Genomic DNA, 21,782 nt, shown 5'->3' with positions numbered 1-21,782 from the left:
GGACAAGATTGTAGACCTACACAAGGCTGGAATGGGCTACAAGACCATCGTCAAGCAGCTTGGTGAGAAGGTGGCAATAGTTGGTGCGATTATTCGCAGATGGAAGAAACACAAAATAACTGTCAGTCTCCCTCGGTTTGGGGCTCCATGCAAGATCTCGCCTCGTGGAGTTTCAATGATCATGAGAACGGTGAGGAATCAGCCCAGAACTACACGGGAGGATCTTGTTAATGATCTCAAGGCAGCTGGGACCATAGTCACCAAGAAAACAATTGGTAACACACTACGCCGTGAAGGACTGAAATCCTGCAGCGCCCGCAAGGTCCCCCTGCTCAAGAAAGCACATGTACAGGCCCGTCTGAAGTTTGCCAACATCTGAATGATTCAGAGGAGAACTGGGTGAAAGTGTTGTGGTCAGATGAGACCAAAATCGAGCTCTTTGGCATCAACTCAACTCGCCGTGTTTGGAGGAGGAGGAATGACCCCAAGAACACCATCCCCACCGTCAAACATGGTGGTGGAAACATTATGCTTTGGGGGTGTTTTTCTGCAAAGGGGACAGTACAACTGCACTGCATCAAAGGGACGATGGACGGGGCCATGTACCATCAAATCTTGGGTGAGAACCTCCTTCCCTCAGCCAGGGCATTGAAAATGGGTCGTGGACGGGTATTCCAGCATGACAATGACCCAAAACACACAGCCAAGGCAACAAAGGAGTGGCTCAAGAAGAAGCACATTAAGGTCCTGGAGTGGCCTAGCCAGTCTCCAGACCTTAATCCCATAGAAAATCTGTGGAGGGAGCGGAAGGTTCGAGTTGCCAAACGTCAGCCTCGAAACCTTAATGACTTGGAGAGGATCTGCAAAGAGGAGTGGGACAAAATCCCTCCTGAGATGTGTGCAAACCTGGTGGCCAACTACAAGAAACGTCTGACCTCTGTGATTGCCAACAAGGGTTTTGCCACCAAGTACTAAGTCAAAGGGGTCAAATACTTATTTCCCTCATTAACATGCAAATCAATTTATAACTTTTTTGAAATGCGTTTTTCTGGATTTTGTTGTTGTTATTCTGTCTCTCACTGTTAAAATACACCTACCATTAAAATTATAGACTGATCATTTCTTTGTCAGTGGGCAAACGTACAAAATCAGCAGGGGATCAAATACTTTTTTCCCTCACTGTATAGGACCAATTCAACAAACTTGAATAATAATAAAGTATATACTTTAGTTTTGTCAGTAAAACATATTTTTCAAGTTGTTTTTTGTTTTGTTTACAGGCCCATTCCCTCACAGTTTTCCTTCAGTTGGGTGGTGGTAGATTTTTCTCAAGAAAAACCTGGTTGCAGGAATAACAGCCACATGGCAAAGCCAGAATACTCGGCACACTTGTAAAGCACGCAGAATCACCAGACACGGCTGTACAGATCATATCATCAATGTGGTGAGAAGAAGTAGATGTTGATGGTCATTATCCAGCTCATTCCTGCCTGTAGTGTTTGCACCCACAGAGCGACAGACATTGTCCTGCATCTCAAACATGTGTGTGCTGATACACTGGGGTCTCTGGGACTGATATGAATAAACAGTTTTCCCAATTTGCTGAAATTTGGATTTAGCCACATCCCCCCCCCCCTGACACACACACAGACCCAGACGCACCGGTGGGTCGACAGTGGTTGGAGTTCATAGAGACACAAGAATGGACACCAACTGGTGGACCCTCAGCTTTGTTGTTGTTAGTAGTAGTGGGTGGGAGGGGGGTGTTTATTTAGCAGACGGCCATTCCCGGGACAATGTACAGTGGTCAGAAAATACACCCAGATCACAAACATCAAAACTTGATGCACAATTAGTCAAAATACAAAGTACAAGAGTACAAACACGGTGCAGGACTCTGTCAGGGGTGGGGGTGTGGTGATACTGTGCACAGTGGGGTCAGAGCAGGCATTATTACTGTGCTGTGTGTGACCCTCCAGGAGCAGGACTGGCCCCCGGGGCCACAGCTCTGATACCCACAGCACTCCAGGACACTGTGGGTGTTACAGCATCATCAGATCTGCAGGGTCTAAAGGCAGGGAAACAAGCGCTCAATCAGACGCGGTGTTTCAATAATTGGTTCAGGTCAGATAATTGGGGGAAAAGACTGCTAATCTCGAGTCTTCAAATTAGCAAAACACTTACTGCAATTTTTTTTAATAACTTTTGACTAAGAAATAGGTCGGCGCACCCTATTCTCACCAGCATACGGTAAGTGCAGAGTTGTGCGCAGGCGCCCTTTCCCCTCTCGCATTGCCTTCTGGGTGCTGTAGTTTTCTGGGAAATGAGCCCGCCCATCCGGGCGAGTCGAGAGGAGGAACCCAGACTACGGCGCCCACAATGCCCCCCGACTGGGTTCCGGTGAAACGCAAAGCCGCTGTGAGCGCAGAGCTGGAGAGAGAGAGAGGGAGGGAGGGATAGATAGAGAGAGAGAGAGAGAGGGAGGACGAGCGGACGAGCGACCCTGCGAGCGACACCGCGGCGGGAGACCCGGACCCGGCGAGGTAAGACCAGTCCCGGGGGATCGGACTCCCACCGTCCGCAGCGGCAGGGCGGCGAGTTTCAGCGCGAACACAAACTTGCCGAGTCGGGAGTCGCGACTCGCACCTGCCGCCTCCATTGTGCGGCGAAGTTCGCTGGTGTTTGGCCGGCGGGGCGCTCGGCTCGGCCCGGCTCGGCTCGGCTCGGCTCGGCTCGGCTCGGCTCGGCTCGGCGTGGGGCGACTCTGGTGTCGCGACACGACTGTCACAAACTTTCCCTCGCGCGTCCGAGCTCACGCGCTGTGTCGCGACCCGGCAGTGACGTGTAGCACCGGGACCGGACCGGGACCAGGACCAGGACCAGGACCAGGACCAGGACCGGGACCGGGGGCACAGGGCATCGGGACCGCAGTGTGCGCCCGTGTGCGTTTGGAATGGACGAGCAGCTACATTGTGCATTCATTGTGTAACTAAAGTGCATTAATAGTGCAACTAAATTGTGCATTAATAGTGCAACTAAAGTGCATTAATAGTACAGCTAAAGTGCATTCATTGTGTAGCTAAAGTGTGCCTTCATTGTGCATTAATAGTGCAGCTAAATTGTGTATGTATTGTGCAGTTGAATTGTGAAGATGCGTCCAAACAGTGTCCCCCCATAAAAATAATTGCCATGCGATTCGTGTCGAATTTATAACCCAGATAGATACACAGGTGTAGTATAGCTTCAGGGCGGGCTGCCGGCTGGACTCTTACACAAAACTCCCGGCACCGACCGTAGCACATGCAGAGCCTGTGTTGTGTGTTTCATGCAGAGCCTGTGTTGTGTGTTTCATGCAGAGCCTGTGTTGTGTGTTTCATGCAGTGACTGTGTTGTGTGTTTCATGCAGAGCCTGTGTTGTGTGTTTCATGCAGAGCCTGTGTTGTGTGTTTCATGCAGAGCCTGTGTTGTGTGTTTCATGCAGTGACTGTGTTGTGTGTTTCATGCAGAGCCTGTGTTGTGTGTTTCATGCAGTGACTGTTGTGTGTTTCATGCAGTGACTGTTGTGTGTTTCATGCAGTGACTGTTGTGTGTTTCATGCAGTGACTGTGTTGTGTGTTTCATGCAGAGCCTGTGTTGTGTGTTTCATGCAGAGCCTGTGTTGTGTGTTTCATGCAGTGACTGTGTTGTGTGTTTCATGCAGTGACTGTGTTGTGTGTTTCATGCAGTGACTGTGTTGTGTGTTTCATGCAGAGCCTGTGTTGTGTGTTTCATGCAGTGACTGTGTTGTGTGTTTCATGCAGTGACTGTGTTGTGTGTTTCATGCAGTGACTGTGTTGTGTGTTTCATGCAGAGCCTGTTGTGTGTTTCATGCAGAGCCTGTGTTGTGTTTCATGCAGAGCCTGTGTTGTGTGTTTCATGCAGAGCCTGTGTTGTGTGTTTCATGCAGAGCCTGTGTTGTGTGTTTCATGCAGAGCCTGTGTTGTGTGTTTCATGCAGTGACTGTTGTGTGTTTCATGCAGTGACTGTTGTGTGTTTCATGCAGTGACTGTTGTGTGTTTCATGCAGAGCCTGTGTTGTGTGTTTCATGCAGAGCCTGTGTTGTGTGTTTCATGCAGAGCCTGTGTTGTGTGTTTCATGCAGAGCCTGTGTTGTGTGTTTCATGCAGTGACTGTGTTGTGTGTTTCATGCAGTGACTGTGTTGTGTGTTTCATGCAGTGACTGTGTTGTGTGTTTCATGCAGAGCCTGTGTTGTGTTTCATGCAGAGCCTGTGTTGTGTGTTTCATGCAGAGCCTGTGTTGTGTGTTTCATGCAGAGCCTGTGTTGTGTGTTTCATGCAGAGCCTGTGTTGTGTGTTTCATGCAGAGCCTGTGTTGTGTGTTTCATGCAGTGACTGTTGTGTGTTTCATGCAGTGACTGTGTTGTGTGTTTCATGCAGAGCCTGTGTTGTGTGTTTCATGCAGAGCCTGTGTTGTGTTTCATGCAGTGACTGTGTTGTGTGTTTCATGCAGTGACTGTGTTGTGTGTTTCATGCAGAGCCTGTGTTGTGTGTTTCATGCAGAGCCTGTGTTGTGTGTTTCATGCAGTGACTGTGTTGTGTGTTTCATGCAGAGCCTGTGTTGTGTGTTTCATGCAGAGCCTGTGTTGTGTGTTTCATGCAGTGACTGTGTTGTGTGTTTCATGCAGTGACTGTGTTGTGTGTTTCATGCAGTGACTGTGTTGTGTGTTTCATGCAGTGACTGTGTTGTGTGTTTCATGCAGAGCCTGTGTTGTGTGTTTCATGCAGAGCCTGTGTTGTGTGTTTCATGCAGAGCCTGTGTTGTGTTTCATGCAGAGCCTGTGTTGTGTGTTTCATGCAGTGACTGTGTTGTGTGTTTCATGCAGAGCCTGTGTTGTGTGTTTCATGCAGAGCCTGTGTTGTGTGTTTCATGCAGTGACTGTGTTGTGTGTTTCATGCAGAGCCTGTGTTGTGTGTTTCATGCAGTGACTGTGTTGTGTGTTTCATGCAGTGACTGTGTTGTGTGTTTCATGCAGTGACTGTGTTGTGTGTTTCATGCAGAGCCTGTGTTGTGTGTTTCATGCAGAGCCTGTGTTGTGTGTTTCATGCAGAGCCTGTGTTGTGTGTTTCATGCAGAGCCTGTGTTGTGTGTTTCATGCAGAGCCTGTGTTGTGTGTTTCATGCAGAGCCTGTGTTGTGTGTTTCATGCAGTGACTGTGTTGTGTGTTTCATGCAGAGCCTGTGTTGTGTGTTTCATGCAGAGCCTGTGTTGTGTGTTTCATGCAGAGCCTGTGTTGTGTTTCATGCAGTGACTGTGTTGTGTGTTTCATGCAGTGACTGTGTTGTGTGTTTCATGCAGAGCCTGTGTTGTGTGTTTCATGCAGAGCCTGTGTTGTGTGTTTCATGCAGAGCCTGTGTTGTGTGTTTCATGCAGTGACTGTGTTGTGTGTTTCATGCAGTGACTGTGTTGTGTGTTTCATGCAGTGACTGTGTTGTGTGTTTCATGCAGAGCCTGTGTTGTGTGTTTCATGCAGAGCCTGTGTTGTGTGTTTCATGCAGAGCCTGTGTTGTGTGTTTCATGCAGTGACTGTGTTGTGTGTTTCATGCAGAGCCTGTGTTGTGTGTTTCATGCAGTGACTGTGTTGTGTGTTTCATGCAGAGCCTGTGTTGTGTGTTTCATGCAGTGACTGTGTTGTGTGTTTCATGCAGAGCCTGTGTTGTGTGTTTCATGCAGAGCCTGTGTTGTGTGTTTCATGCAGAGCCTGTGTTGTGTGTTTCATGCAGTGACTGCATGTCAGGACGAGCAGCGTCACTAACGTGTCAGCAGGCGGGAGCGCGTTTCTGAATTGTGCTCCGAGTCTGGGCTGTGGACGCGTGTCCACACAGATGTTGAGCCGGCCGGGCCGATGCAAACAGAAGTAGCAGGAGGGATGATGATGATGATGATGATGATCGCGACGACATCATTCCTATCACACGGCACTGCACATCCTACAGTATTGACGAGATTAGGGGTCTTCAGTGGGCGGGTCGAGGCTCCGGGGGGAGACGTAAACGGAGGCTGTTATTAAAGATCAAATGCGCATAATTTGACATTTACAAAGCTGCTGGTAAAAAGCTCTTATTGTAAGTAATTCATCCTTTCTTTTTTATAGAAGCTTGTTAGTATAAAAAGATCAACTCCCGAAAGAGGAACAGGTTTGCACTAGACACTGGGAATGGTCTTATAGGGAATTTCTGTGACCAATGTCAGCACAGCGATCACAGAGCCACACATACAGCCTGATCTGAACACGAGTGCCCAGCGCCACGTTATAAAAGTTCACCCCAAAACTGTGAGGATAAAGGACAGGTTATTAACAATACAAATGTCTAGAACATGCAAACCTGACTATTGCGTTAACTGAACTGAAGTATTATAAATGACTCGGGTGCAGGTTAGTGCCACTGCATTGTGTCTGCGGTGAGTCAAGCAACAGAGATCTTAAACTGATGTGGAACTGCAGTTCTCTGTGAAATGTGGAGACTCGGTTCTGCAGGTGTCACGGTTGACCCTGTGTGTGGAAATGTGTCGAGCGGCAGGGACTCGTGGGACGTGTGTGCTGCTCGGGTACCTGTCTCTCGCTCACCAGGTCTGACTGCTGCCATCGAGATTGTGGCTCCACGCACCCAGCCGTGTTGTCCGTTTCTGTTTTGCCGTTCGGGTTTGCCTGTCTCGGAGCGGCGAGAGAAAAGAAATGTGGAAGGCGTAGGTGTGTTTTTTTCACCACGAGTTGAACACGGTAACTCTCCGATAAGAGTGATGTCTGGAGATATGAGATGTGCTCCTCATCCCACACAATGGGGAACGATCAGTGCCAGAGCCCTCTTAATAAATGAAGGCTGAGTTTGTGATTCTACAACACGGAAAATGGAGATGTATTTTGGGTTGCACTGGCCTATATAATAGATATCCAGTGATATTTGGTTTGAGAGATGCCTTGGCCTATTTTACTTTTGGAACAATGGTATGCTGTGACTTCAAAGAGTCGTCCTCTATAGGCAGGCCGTTCTCCGCCCCATCGCATACCTGTAGCTGGCGCGTGTCTCTCCGGCGCAGTGCCGGCGTGCCCAGACAGGCAGCCTGGTGGTGACGTTCGCTTCAGTTCAAGGTCTCTCTCAGCCACGACGAGAGACGCCCGTACTGAGCACCTCACCGATGCTTTTTGAAACCCCGTGAAGGAGAGAGGTACAGTGCCGGCGCTGTCTGCTCTGGTCTAGCACGTCGGGTTGTTCACCACGAACACGCGGCACGTTCGTTCTCAGGTGGTGGTCGTGGTTCTGGGTGGTGTCGTTACTGTGGGCGTTATAGAGCAGTTGTCACGTAACACTTAACGCTCTGAACCTAGAGCTGGCCTTACCCGTTTAATGAAACCAGACAAAAACTAATTTAGGACCCTGTTACAGTTGGTCATATTCTGTCTTTTGTCTTGTTTTTTTTTGTTTGTTTTTTTAGAACGTGTGCAGAACATATGATGACGTGTCTTCTTTATTAAAGCAGATGGCACAATTGTATCGTTCATTCCAGCTCTCTGAATCCATGGGGGGTTGATGTTGTTGATGCTAGACTTTTGGGACATCATCTGACCTGACTACTGTGTTGGTCTCTTAAGATCGGAGATGATTTTATCTTGTCACAACCATTTATGGCTTCCAGCTGTGCAAATGAAACCAAATTAAATTGTGGTTTGGCCATGATATTAATACCATGAAACAGGTGGGAGGGTAAAATGCTGCTAGTACATTTAGGCTAGTTATTTATTAAAAAAAGAGATGCTGTAGTAAAATCCCCTATATATATATATATATATATATATATATATATATAATGTATGTATGTATGTATGTATGTATGTATGTATATGTATAAGCAACAGTGGCTTCAGACAGTCTATTGTTTTAATTTTTATTTTAAGTAATATAGTCTTAATGACCGCCTTTCTCCCTCACAATAAAGCTAAACTAAAACACAAAAACAAGTCTTTAAGTGTAACAATACTTTTACTTCTGTTTTCTACATACAGACTATAAACCAGGTGCAACGTCTGCGCACGGCTGCTGCCTGTGGAGATAGTGATCGAAAAACTTGCACCACAATATAAAACGCACAAGTCTGGACAAAACGAGATCAAGTCTGGGAATTCTATGGAATTTGATTTTGAGAGTGTAGGAACCCAGTTTTATTTACTGTGTTTTAATTGGCACGAGATTGCAAATATGATCTTGTTTAATTTAGACTGACAAGCGTTTAACTGGCTAAAGACACCTTTGAAAGGTATTTATGCGTTTTCTGTGACGTGAAGCAGTTAAAATAAGTGAAAATGTTTGCCAGAATCTTATACAAGTTTTTTCTCCTATCCCCTGACTTTCTTCACTTGAATCATAGATGAATACTTGAAAAGCAGAACCTGAGACCAGACAGATGTTTAACTATTTTGGGAACAAAGATTCAGCAGTGAATTGTGAGTGAATTAGGTGGCACAGTTTGCTAATGTGAATTGCAGAGTTTGTTTTTACTTTCTTTCCCTGAAGGCGTCTGATCATATGAAAGTTTATGGCGCATGTTAAACCACTTTGAGTGTAATCTCACGCGAATGAAGCTGCGCTCTCTGTAAATATAGTGAATAATGCAGCTCTTTTTCACTGCAATGTGCGTGTGAAGTAGTGGAGCTCGATGTGAATGCGACAGAAGAGGGGGTATGTGACCCAGCTGCTTTAAACATGGGATTTCTGTATCAGTGTTAGAAAGGGGGCCGCAGTCTCGGCACCAGCTCCATGTATGCCGTGCAGGTGAGAGCCGGGGGTGGGGGTGGCGTCCCCATTAGCAGCGTCCCGCTAATGTGGCCTAAAGTGACAGACAATTGTTTAGTTCGGCACTGCCAAACGCATGATTTGCAGGGCTTTTAAATGAGTGCATTACAGCTGAAGTAATTTGTGCTCTTTCCATTGAGAGGGTTTTTTTCTTTTTTGGTCATGTGGCTGCCTACTCTGCTGAGCAAAGCTGAGCAAAGCTGTGCAAAGTAAAATGACACACAAACTGAAAACTCAACATCGTTGCCATTTTCATGACTTTGAATGTCCTTTATGGCTTTTGGGTCATGTAGTGTAGAGCCAGGAGATTTTATAATTGCGTTTGGTGCTCAACAACCTCTTTTAAAAAATGGTCTTCCTTAACGGACTACCATGAGACTGTTGTTGGTCTAGACCCCCTAACTAGGGTCTCACTGGGTCACACGCTTCATGTTAGCCGATGCTCTGTTGACCATACGCTTCTGATGAGGGGAGTCCGTTCACAGACACCCTGGAGATGTTTATATCTGGGCCGACCCAGAGGCAACCGCAATACTATACAGTGATAACGGCGTCTCTCAGGTCGGGGTTAAAATGTCACGAGGCCTCGATGCCACGTCTTTGTTCTCTGCAAGTCTGTGATGAAGATGAAGGACCGAGCTAAATTAAAACTCGAGTCACATGTAAAGAAGCCAGATTCTGGAGGAACTGGGCCGCCCGTCCCCACGGTGAGGCGCGTTTTCTAGGGCAGGCTGGATGACGTGGCTCGAGGACAGACAGTGGGACCTATGTTTGGGAAAGGGGGTGATGGGAGCTCTGCAGTACGGCCATGCTTTGTGGTACCTACCCAGGGTCCTTCCATCTGCTAGAGTGAGTACGCACAAGCTGGCCGCGTAGCTCGATTCTTGGCAGCGCTGCGGTCTGAAAGAGCTAGAGGGAGAGCTGTGTACATAGCCAGGCAAATGTGGTGCTTTAACTCTGTTGTGCAACGAGGACTTTGAGTCCCCCTGAGCTGAAATATGGAGACGTTTGGCACTGAGTCGACAATGTCAGAGGAGTGAACTATCCGGGATGGCTGAGTCAGGTGCGCTTGATTCGGACTGGCTCTCTTTTTTGTTGTTGTTAGATGTAGGAAAAATGTAGTGTGTATATTGTGTAGCAGGTAGAATATTTGTTCATCTGTTGGGTGTGAAGGTGTGCGAGATCAGGGTTTTAAAACTGTAGTTCTTTTTATCCCAATGGGAAATGTTTTATTGCTTCAAACCTGTCGCACATCTGCAGCCGGAGTGATGCCGTCAGGGCTGGATTGGAAGATACTTCTTTCCAATACTTAGTGTAACAGATGGCAGCCTGTATTTCTTCCCTCTAATGCTGCAAGGAGAAAATTAAATTGGCTTGTTTTGCTGCCATTATATTAGAACAGATCCCCGCTACTTTCACACAGCACACATATGGGATGATTTGATCGCCGTGTTATGTATTGGTTGTCTGCTAATGTGCTGTAACAGTCTTGACTGCACCACGTGGGCAGTTCTCTGGTTTTCACTGGGGAAGGCAGCGTTTACCTGAGGATGAGCCTCAGGCTGGAGAACAAATGTGCGGAACAATATTTGCGAAATTGTGCCTATGATTCCTTGTTCTGTACCTGAGCTGGGCTTAATGAGCTGAGTGCTGAAGCCCTTTAACCGTCCAATAGTATCGCTGGGTATGAAGGAATAAATCACACAGTAAACTTCTACTGAAAAAAAGCGCTGTTGTGTGAGACCGATTTTCACTCCACTGGCAAAGTAACCTTCCTTAATGGTGTGTTTAGTCTTGGAACTAAATTTGATGCATCATCCAAAATGTCAGTTGAAAGTTTGCTTGTATCTAACACCTTATTTTGATGTTGCTTTTTTGTGTTGCTACAAATATTACACCCTTGTTGTACAATTGTGCCTGTGCTGTATGCAATTGTGTGCATTTCAGCTGTTAAAGGTGGCTAAGGAAATAACTTGAGTCAGCCAGCATAGCAGGAGTGAAGGGGTTAATCGTTCCGAGCAGGAAGCCGTGCACTTCGATCCTGCTTTCACTACGACACCGACGAATATAGCGCAGGGTGAAATCTCACGTCCACGAAGTCGCTCGTCTGCTGTGAAAGCCAGAAACGGGCGTGTTGGATTTTTGTGAAGTTGTGGGGAATCGGGATGCGCCGTGTCTGAAGTACGAGGTTCTGAGCGATCCAACACCCGGCGCGGTCCGGTCCTCCTCATTCTTTATCTCTAAGGTGTAGCGAGAAGTCACATGCTTTACAGTAATACCCAGACCTTCCCGGTTATGTAGTCGTGACTGAGTGAAATCTACAGTCAAAGGGCTGATACAGGCCTCTGGTGGAGACTGAACAAATCTCAAAGTGTTTGGATTCACTGCTTGTTTTAGTATTCTTCAGAGTTTCATAACATGGCTTTCTGGAGCATATTTTGTAGATAATGAAGACATGGGCTAAACCACAGCCACACCTTGACCCAGCCGCGAATCGCAGATGACAAACCTATCGCATTTTGATTTATAAACAGTAGAAAACCGCGTCTAACAATAAATTAAACCGTGACAGGGTACAGACTGCTAGTTTGCGAAGCTGGTGTAGGTCAGAGTTTTTATTTGGTCGAGCCCGTAGTGTAACGAGACGAAGGCGGTGCAACCAGAGACTTTTATTTGATTTTTGATAGTCCTATTCCCTTGTGATTATAACCCGAGTTCCATGATGCCCTTTACAAACGTGTCAAGGCATATTTAAAGAGGCGATTCCTATAAGCAGGTCACGGTATATATTTCCACCAGGAATCTGTATAAGCCCTTGACTTCTGTGCCATTAAAGCGATCAGGTGCACTTATTGATTCAAATAATAATCAATAGGTAGTTGCGTATTGACCTGCCTCTCGTATCATGAGACAAAATGGCCGTAAAGAACAGGTCAGGTGTGTTCTGCAGGTTCGATACTGCCGAAGTAGACCGCCTGCTCTCTCGATTTCACCGAGCTATTTTTATTCTGCCAGTTCACTGCTTTTCAGTTATTTATTTATTTTCTTCCTTTCTAATTTCACAAGTTTGCAAAGGTTCCCCAGGAGTGTCTCTCTCTCTCTCACTGCAGTGTGTCTGAAGGGGCTGACAGTTATATGAGGAGGCAGGGCCAGAAAGCAGGCATCTTACTTTTTGATTTGTGGTGTGAAATTTAGCAGTCCCTTCAGTTTGAACTGACGATAATGGTTGTCGTTTGTTTGTGTGTATTTGTTGTGCAGTTCTCCTGACCTGCAGATCAGTGTTGAGCAGTGTGTTTGTGCCACGTGAAAAGAGCCATGGTTTCTGAGGTGTTGAACGTTATTATCGTGGAGTTCTGTTTCATAGTGAATTGTGGTTTTCTTTTCTTGGATTATCTATGGCCACCCTGTCCCTGCAGGGCCACCGTCCGTTAGGTTATATAGGAGTCTCTAAATCACCCCTCACTGGATACCTTGGACACAATTTGTCTAAGTGAGGCACACGCTGAAATTAACCACTGGGTTAAAGCAAAAACTGCAAGACTCTCTGGGGCCAGGTGCCCTGATCCACGGTTTTCCCGAATGCTGCGTGTTTGAATACCCTTCTTTAGACCTAGGTGGGGGGGGAGGTGTTGTGATCTCCTCTGGTCTGTCCAGTCCATTGCTCTGCCCATCGATGGGGCTGCGGTATTGATGGAGAGATCAATCCACATCTTTTTATACTCCTACCTGTCAGCGTTTTGTTTTTAAATGGGACAAGCAACTTTATTGACACTGAAGTAGTATATTAATAAAAACGAGAATTGACACACTTTGTCTGCGTGTGACAGAACTTTTTGCCACGTTATTGATGTGATATTATATGTAATGTCCTTACAGTAGTATTCAGGCCAGTGTTAGTGACAGTTAGTGAAGTTTGTAGGTCAGTAATAGTGTAGTTTCTCCAAGGCAACACGAACGCACAATGTTCTACATTCGCACAGCAATACGAGGGTAACGGAATCACTAAGTTTAAAAACAATCCACACATTCCAGCTGATTAAATGACATCACTGTTGTTGTGGCTGTTCTTTTTAAGCCGGTTTTCCAGTCAGCCCAGTAACTGTTACCGTGTTAATGACTGAGTGTTTCGTCTATTCCCCGGACGATGCTCTTGGTGTCCTGTTGCTCAGGTGGCCCTGCAGCCCAGGTCTGTCGTGATGCTGCGCTGTTGAAGCCTGTTGTTCAGTGACGGCTGGTTGCCCGAGGGTAGGGCGCCAGGATCGCGGCGTTGGCACGAGGCCGGTGTTTTTCCACCAGCGTGCAGTGGAGGCTGTGGCCACACGGTAGAGTCGCACCTCGGCCGAACTCAAACACAGAAATGAACATTCCTCGCGTCTCCAATAGAAACGTGTTTCTACCAGAATCCATAGTTTGTGCCTGAAGACAAGCGCAGGTTTGCTCTCTGGAAGTTACCTTTTATTTTTGAGTTTATAACTGGAGAGTGTGTGGGAGGGGGTTGGTGTATCACGTGACGCATGTAAAGTGAAGCAGGTGTGCCTGGAGCTTTAAAGGGTTGGGAAACGCTGCCCTGGGCTAAACTAGGGCTGCTTTATGATCCACAGAGATGAGAAAAATACTTACTTACTTCTCCTCTGTGCAGTACTTTACTTTCACACTGTTTCCAAAGGTTATTTTCACTTCAACTGAACTTGAAAGAGTAGCCGTTCTCTGAAAGGATGTCGGAGGTGTTTGTTTGGTTTTTGAGATCTGATTTTACCTTTAGTGCGTCATGTGGAAAGATATGGAGCTACAGAGACCTTGATAAAACTGCCCCTTGGCACATGTAGTGTATTTGTGCTTCTTGTAATGATGTTGTAATGATCAAGTGTAGGTTGCTGCTGTTGTGGTTGAAAAGCTGATGTCTTGGCAGCTGTGAAGGCATCTGGGACGCAGACTTCGGATGTGTCCTGAACAGCTGTAGGAGTTCAGTGCCGTGCTGTAGATGGGCTTTTGTTCTGCTGTGCTCTTGCTCGTAAGCTGTTTAGGCCTGTCTGTCATCTAGTCGTCCAACCTGTTTGTCAAAGCCAGTCTCAATCCCCACCCCCCCGAACACACCGCTGTCGTGTACTGTAGAAAGTGGAAGGGCAGTGTCAACCTCGCAGCTCGCCGAAATGTTGTTCTCCAAGATGCCTCCGAACGAGGTATGAGTCTTCCGTCTGTCTTTCATAGTCTGAGCAAAGGACGCTGCACTGTAGTCTGCGATCTTGTCAAATTAACGCACTAAAAATAATGCGGCGATCGCAATCCCTCGACGGGCTCGAACAAGCAGCGCCTGGTGTCAGGTGACCGTGGAGATTTGATATCGCATTCGCTGGCTGCGGTGCAATTATAGGAGCTGCTGTGCCGAACCTAAGTGTTGCGTAAGTGTGGAGTACGGGACAGGCTTTGTTGTATGAGTCTCTGTTGAGAGCGATCTTTAAAGTTGAATGGGGCAAAGGCTTAATTTGGTTTCCTCTCACGTGATGGCTTCGTCACTAACGTATTGTCCGGGCTTCCCTCCAGGTGTGTCGGTTTTGGTTCAGATTCATTCTCCTTCAGTGTGTGATGACATTGATCTTGAGCTTAACAAGCCAGACATTTTATATATTTTTATATATATATATATATATATATATATATATATAATTTTTTTTTTTTTTTTTTTTTCAAATTATAGATTAGCTCCAAATATTGTTTTAATTCTCGCTTTGCTCTTCTAGAAGGAATCTCCCAACTTGCTGTGAATCGGTGCTCAGAGGAGCTGGGCCTTCAACGCTGACTGTCATCGCGGGCCGCTCGACCACGCCAGACAAATGCCCGTCTCCAGTGAATGTAGGTTGAATTCAATTGGTGAATTTAATTTATTAATTTTTGTTGGGAAGTCTCTAAAATGACCTTCGGTAAAACAAATGTTGCGTTTCCTGTGTTTGTCTTTGGATTTGAATATTTGAATGTTAACCTTTGACCTATTGATAGAATGAAACGGGTCCACCTGGTTTCTACAAACATAAACCCCCACATAAAATGAAATCGCCCTCATCGTTTCTGCAGTTCTGCTAAGTAATCTGTAGTGTTGTGCGTGGCTGTAGGTAGTCAGTATGATCTTTTGCTGTCAAGGATTTCAGAAGCATTGTGGAACAGGTTAAGTTTTGTAAGAGAACCGTTTCCCACGCACAGCGCCCTTATTGCATAACTCGCACATGTAAATCCTGGAAGCTCGGTCTCGTTTACTCTTCACATACAGGCTGCTGCTGGGGAGACATTAGGTGTATAGTTTGGGTGCGAAATGCAGAGGAGGAGAAAAGAGTGGCGCATTGACCGCAGATGGGTCCATCTGTCCCTTCACGGGGCGGTGAGGATTTCAATATGCAGACTCTCCAGGACCCAAACAGATGCCTTGTGGTCAACCGCGTATCTGTCGGAGAGCAAACTGGGGTCTAGGAGCCAGTCGCATGGAAGTGAAACCTGCAGTAAAGTGTCAGCGGTCAAGGCACGGACGTTATGCGCTGCCAGACCAGCTGGGAAAAGGTGTCAGAAATCCTACACTCTGAAGAGTCTTGTTCCCATATCATCCTTTCATTTTCTTATCTACTTCTGCAGACTTTCTTTCTGAGCACGTTTGATCTCTCCTTCACTAGCCTGTCGCTTCCAGTAGTGTCCGCTTGGCCGGCTGGCTGGCTGCCACACTACCGTAAAGAGGCCCCGGTCATCCTGTGCCCGATTGCCCGACGAGTCCGTCAGTGTCCTGCTTCACAGTGTGTGCTCGGCTCTAGCTTTTTCCTTCAAGGTTTCAAGCCAAGTTTTCGTCAGCGTTGTTTCAATAGATCACGATGCCACTGGAACATCAAGGTACTTGGCAATCAGTGCACATCTGAAGACGGTGTGTGTTTTATTCACAGTCGCACCCTTGAATGTGTCTGTTAATCACTGGTACTGTGTGTAGCTGTGAAAAAATAAAATGCGGCCGTGTGGACCTGCCGTCTGCAGCCCTGATCCTGCTGTGAGACGCTATGTGCACACAAGCTTCCTCTCCTATGGCTCTGCTGATTTGCATATCAGTTCTGTGAGTCACTAGTCCTGTATGTACATTGAAAAAAGGAATGGAAATGGTAATAAGAAATGTATTATCTGTAGCCACAAACTTTTAAGTGATTTTTTTTTAAAGAGACTAGATTGCGGTCAAATCAGAAATATCAGCTGGCAACTCGGTCTGATCCTTGGCAGAAAAAGTGGATGGCTGATCGCGGTGCCAGGCATGTTGCCCTCTGCATTCATGCATCTGCAATCGTCTGAGCTCCTTGAATGAGCGCAGAGGCCAAGCCATAGAAACCTGTCCCGTCTCAAACCGCCGCAGGGCTTTTCCCTGCATGACCTCCTGGAAACCCCACCGCAGGCCTCCGCCACGCACAGACACAGGACAGGAGCGGCGCGGCGAGTCGCAGTGTTGACAGACCGGCTAGATAAGGCCACACCGAAACCGCTGCACCCTCCCTGTGAGTCACATGGCCTCTGATTTGCCAAATTGGAACAAGCACAGACAAGGCTGGCGGAAACAAAGCGCTCGTGGGAGTGAGATTAACCCCGTAGTAGCCAGGCTATACTTCTACCACAAATCCACATGTTTTGGTTCTTGCTCTGGGCTCGGTTTCAGCCACTTTTCATAACTGTTTTAGTTTCTCTCTGGGACAAAGCTCTTCTGAAATGAACTTCAGTCCAGCTTTTTGTTTATACTGCTTGCATGACGTTACATTTGAAGTTGTTTTACTGGATTATTTTGACACAGGCCTTTTGTGTTTTCGTTTTTGTATGAAAAATTATTACTTAGTTGCTGTTATTTGTGATCATAATACTGTGTGTGTGGTGTTGTCTTTTCCACTGTGACTGCTCTGTTGTGCTCAGTGTAGAAGTGGAAACAAGCGGCAGGTTAATCTAATGCTTTCACCGATTATTTGTGTTGTAAATACTTGAAGTATAAGTCATAGCAGATGAAACCCTTGACTGATCCATTACGATGGGAATTATTAAACCACCCGTGAGAGCATCCTCTTCTACATGAGCACCTCCTGACTGGGCAATAAAAACTTGTTTCTCGTTGTTTGCCAATGTATGGCAGCCCTACAGCATCAGATAAATAAGCAGTTTTGCATTCTGTTTGTGTCTGCATTACCTGGGGAATAAAATGTCTACTAAGCCTAATAATAATAATACATAATAATTGATCAGTAGATTAAGATTCCACTGGCATATCAAGGTATTTAGCATCGGTGCCCATTTAAAGACGATATGGGTTTTATTCCCATGCACTGTGTTCGTCACCGGTACAGTGTGTAGCTGTGAAAAAAGGAAACGCAGGCCCCTGTTTATCTGCTGTCCCTGTCCGTTTCTGCTGTGACGGTGCTTTTCTAAATGGGATGATTTCAGCAGAGCAGCACAGCGCGCTTCCCCCTCATATCTCTCCTCTGGTTCAGATATCGGTGCAGGCAGCGCTATCTCCTGCTCGGTCGCTTACGTGTCTGAGAGCAAGGTCCCCCAGCTGCGGGAGAGAAAGCTCAGAGCTGGCCCGCGGCCAAGGCGCAGGATTAAACCTACCACCCGCTCGGCTAATCCAATCATGGCCAGCCCTCTCTGACATCGTGGGCCGGAGCCACCCGACCAACCAAAAATTAAGATTAATATGTTCAGATAGAGATTAGTGCAAGTTTGCTGTGGTGATGGGGCTTTAAAGGGACCGGTGTTTGAAATGAAGGGAAAACAGGCCATCCTCGATCGAGGGAAGAGATCTTGAATCTGTCGGATACGAGGCACATCCTGACAGGTAAAAATAAATGTAGTATGTTTATTAAAATGCTTATTCCATGGGATTAGTGTGAAGTGAAGGCTGTGTGGTTGGAGTGGAAGAGCAGAGGTCACTCTATCATACCCGTACAGCTCAACATATTGCCAAGTGAATTCTTATAAATCCCAGATTTGTCACTTAATATACTTTCCTGTTGATGCACTTGGCTTAGGATCTGTGCTGAAGTAAAGCTCTTGTTTATTTGTTTTTCTTCTCTCTTCCCCCCCACCCAGGAATCGCCTACTGCTAAGTTCCTGTCACTGTAATGGAAAACCGTGGTGAGTGAATCTTCAGTCTCAACTCAAGTGTCTGCTCTTCAATGTCTTCAGCTCCTTTTTTTCTATAATTGAGAACAATCCCATTTCCGAATCCAACGTGAGAACCCAAGTTCTTCAGATCGTGTGTGCTTTTGCTTGGGGTTGTCTCTTGCAGACCCTTCTCAGCGGTGTTTCAAGAGCAGTAAGGGGGAAGCTGTTCGAGGCAAAGATATTGACAACATAAGACAGTGTCCAATCGAGAGGAGCCCATTCGCCCCATCGCGCTCGTTTGGTGTCCATTAATAACTAAGTGATCAAGGATCCTATCCAGTCTGTTTTTGAATGTTCCCAAATTGTCTCTTCAGCCACATCGCTGGGGAGTTTGATCAGATTGTGACGCCTCTCTGTGTGAAACAAGGGTCTTCAGAGGAGACTGTCAACGTGGATAGCCAAGCTAAAACCTCCCTTTATTTCAGATGGATGCTGATAAGATTTGTAGTTGCTCTGGGTTCTGATTAGTATTGAACTCTGTGCTAATGACACAATTATGTGACTGTTATAAGGTAATTACCGTTCTAGATGCTTCTAAGAGATATAGAAAGGCCAGGCCTCAGTTTCCTCTGTTTGCATGCTTGTGCTAAACTTCGTGAAACTGCACAGTCGACCTGGCAGACAACAGGAAGTTGGCTCAGTCTTCTTGTATCTGCGTGAAACTGTATCGAAATGCCTTTTTACTGACAACCTGTCTTCTGTGTGGGTGTGTGAACACAGTGTAGCTTTCACAAGACTAAAATTAGCTCCGTGTATCAAGCCTTTTAACAGCAGTCAAGCAGTGATTGCAGGATCTACAGTTTGTGCCCAACTATACTCTGAGTAAAACTGCATGATCTGACAGTCAATCTGTAAACTGTAGACTACACTTGTGGAGTAACCAATCTGTAATAAATGCTGTTTTAGATGTGTTTACTGGGTAGGCAGGACAATAATTGAATTACTGCACACTACCTTTGTTAATTTGTGGTCTGCTTTGTGCCAGGCCAGTGATTTATCATTGTCAGAGTCTCTCGCACTGGAAAACTGGTTCAAACGGTTTAGATTCGCCCTGGACTTCGGTCTGCATCACCAGAGACAACAATGCCATCTGTGATTGCTCCGCATCCTTTGATCAAGCGCAGATTAGAGACAAAGGATTGTTCTGCTCCAGAGAACGTACTACCTTCTCACCCCCGCCAGCGCAGACGTCCCTCCAGGTGCAGTGGAGGGTCGCTGGGGCCTGGGACGCGCCATTTGAAAATGTTTTAGATGGGTGGCAGAGCTTTGAATGGTCTTATTAGAGCGCCACATTTTAAAGGGCAAATCTGTAACGTGTAGTGTGGTGTTATGCCCCATTTTGAAAGCTACAGTTTGAGGGCGGCGATCGCTGAGCCCCCCTGTGCTGTTCTGCAGTGTCTCCTGAAGTGAGATGATTTGATTTCGCTTAATTACGGATGGTGCTGCCACTCAACGCTGAGAGTCCGGCCTGCTACTGCCGCTGCTGGGGCCGGGTTATCAGGGGACTCTGCCTTTCCTTGCTGATAAATCGCAAGGAACAAGGCTAACCCACATTACATAACTAGATCTCTGCATTCGTCTCTGCTGTAGCTCAGTAAAAATAACCTTGACTCGGTTTCTTTTTTTTTTCTCCTCCCTCTATTCCTTGATACAGCGCTGGCACTGGGAACGCGGTCACAGCTTCGTTAGGCCATTTGATTGTTGTATTGTGCTCCCCGTCTCGCCGAACACAGTCCCGATACCGAAGACATACGTTTCCGACTATTATACGTGGATTTTGTTTTAAATTTTTTCTGCCAATATAAACCGCATGTTGGATTTACCAGCAATTAGGGGTAAAAGGACACCGACGTTTCTAAATGAATAGACTGCTCCATTTCAGTTGAAAACCTGCTGACATCTAAATAAGCTCGATCTAAATTGTGCTGTTTTTGGAGTTACATTTGGAGTATGAAGTCCTCTTTACAATGAAAAACAATTCCTTCAAAACGTGTGTGCTTCCTCTATTTAAAAATGCCATTGTTTCAGTTCCTCTCGCTCGTTTCCTCTGTGATGAAATAGGCCGTGTCCCAGCATTTTCCCTTTTTTATTCTGTAGATTTTTTTTTAATCTAGTTTGTGCATTCACACTGAAGAGCTTTATTTATTTTTTATTTATTTTAACACACCCAATGCTAGCAAGCCCAGCAAGTATGTCTCATTAATCAAACCAGGGGATCAACTTGGGTTACTGAGAAATGTAATGGACCCCTGTCTCACAAAAATCTTCCTGATCTCCAGGCCTCATGCTCTCCAGGTCTGTGTGGTAAGGGTGGGGGGTTATTATAGCAGCATGAGACCTCAAACTCAAAATGCAGAGATTGTGCCCATCTTAGGTCCAAAAACACATGATATATACGGTACAGTCATACCAGGAGGGTTGTATTGCACTATATCTGAAAGTGCAGCTATATTCCCCTTTTTAAAATGCAGTGCCACTATGGAGATGTAGGAGAGGAAGGGCAATTGCTTGGATGTGACGGGAGCATGGGTTGAGCGCCGCATCGTTCATTGTGGCCGAGCGCTCCATCGTTCACTCTCAGGGTGGCAGAGAGCCGCAGAAACTTCAGAGACCGATTGAGCAGCTGCCTGCGCCGAAGCGAGCGATGTCCCAGGAGAGGAAACCAGAGACGTGCGACGCGGCGACTGCCTGATCACTTAGTGTCGATGCCACGTTTTTTTTTTTAATGTTCTCTGCAGCTGATGAGAGAGGATTGAAAGAAAGTTCCTTAAAAGCTCTTTCCTACGTTGCTTTCCAGTGCGCAGCCAGTTGGACTCGTGTTATTCTGCATTAGTGTGTGCTGTCCAATAGGGATGTCCTTGGGGCATCTTTCCATTAGGGCTCCACATCAGCTAATGCAGTCTGTGCTTTTACTTCCCCTTCTCAATCTGAAGCTCCATGATCTGGGATTAGTTTCCTCCTCCTGAGGGAAAGCGAGCTGGTAAAAATCACAAACAAGAGCCATGTTTTCCCCCGTCCTCAGGAGAGCTCTCTCTCTCTGGAAGCTCACCTGCCCCCAGCTGGGCCTGTGCCAGTCCTCACGGTCGAATCGCACGGTGCCTTTCGGGCTAAGCCGGAGCCGGATGACCGATTTAGCATTTAACCTTAAGCTGGGTGTGAAGGGACACCTCTGAGGCAGAAAAGGCTCGGACTCGGCGCTGTAGTGCTTTTTGCTGCAGAAGATTTCCTCTTGACAAGCAGATCCTAAATTAATTGTTAATTACGCGGCATCAATTATTCAAAAGCCAGTTGTAGTAATGACCTACAAGGGGACGTAGTCAACCTATTGAGGAAACCTGGGGCAGGGCTTAGCTTTGAGAGCTGTGGATCGCCAGGGCCAACCGAATTAAGTTTCTGCGAGCATATATTAATTTCTCGCTATGGTAGCCGCAACTCCCATGAGTAAATATCATCTTTCAGGCGTGAGATGTAAATATTGTGGACAATGTAACGTCATGGAGGTTGTGAAATTAAGTCAACAAGTCCCCTGAATTCAGAAAGAACTGCACACTAAAGATTGTTTTGAATGCAAGTTGCAAATCTGTACTGGTAAAGGTCTTGCTGTGCGTGATTTTGCAAGCTTCAAACAAATGTATCCGTCTGCAAGCTGTAACACAAGCAAATTGGATGTCTCATGTAGGCCTGTGCCCAACAGGCTTGACCTGACAGTATCAGAAAGCGTGTAGTCGTGTGTAGTTTTTCTTCTGCGTTTTTAAAATGTGGTTTTATTAATTT

The 21,782-nt window shown here is 46.4% G+C and overlaps 1 protein-coding gene across 10 annotated transcripts in view; it reads left to right on the top strand.

The window, feature by feature from the left end:
• The first annotated feature begins 2,406 nt into the window (after positions 1-2,406).
• phactr4b (phosphatase and actin regulator 4b) overlaps positions 2,407-21,782 on the top strand; it is a 40,742-nt gene continuing 21,366 nt past the window's right edge. For 5 of the 10 annotated variants that reach the window (XM_066717696.1, XM_066717695.1, XM_066717699.1 and 2 more), the window contains exons 1-3: positions 2,407-2,543; positions 14,585-14,696; positions 17,934-17,978. In XM_066717696.1, the coding sequence (XP_066573793.1) occupies positions 17,966-17,978 (13 nt within the window). In that variant the 5' untranslated portion in view covers positions 2,407-2,543; positions 14,585-14,696; positions 17,934-17,965. The other 5 variants (XM_066717692.1, XM_066717691.1, XM_066717693.1 and 2 more) reach the window with 5 other exon arrangements.

This window comes from Amia ocellicauda, chromosome 11 (genome assembly GCF_036373705.1).
Source record: "Amia ocellicauda isolate fAmiCal2 chromosome 11, fAmiCal2.hap1, whole genome shotgun sequence".
In the NCBI taxonomy this organism is placed as follows: domain Eukaryota; kingdom Metazoa; phylum Chordata; class Actinopteri; order Amiiformes; family Amiidae; genus Amia; species Amia ocellicauda.
The sequence above is the reverse complement of the archived record's forward strand: the minus strand, read 5'-3'. Positions and strand labels throughout refer to the sequence as shown.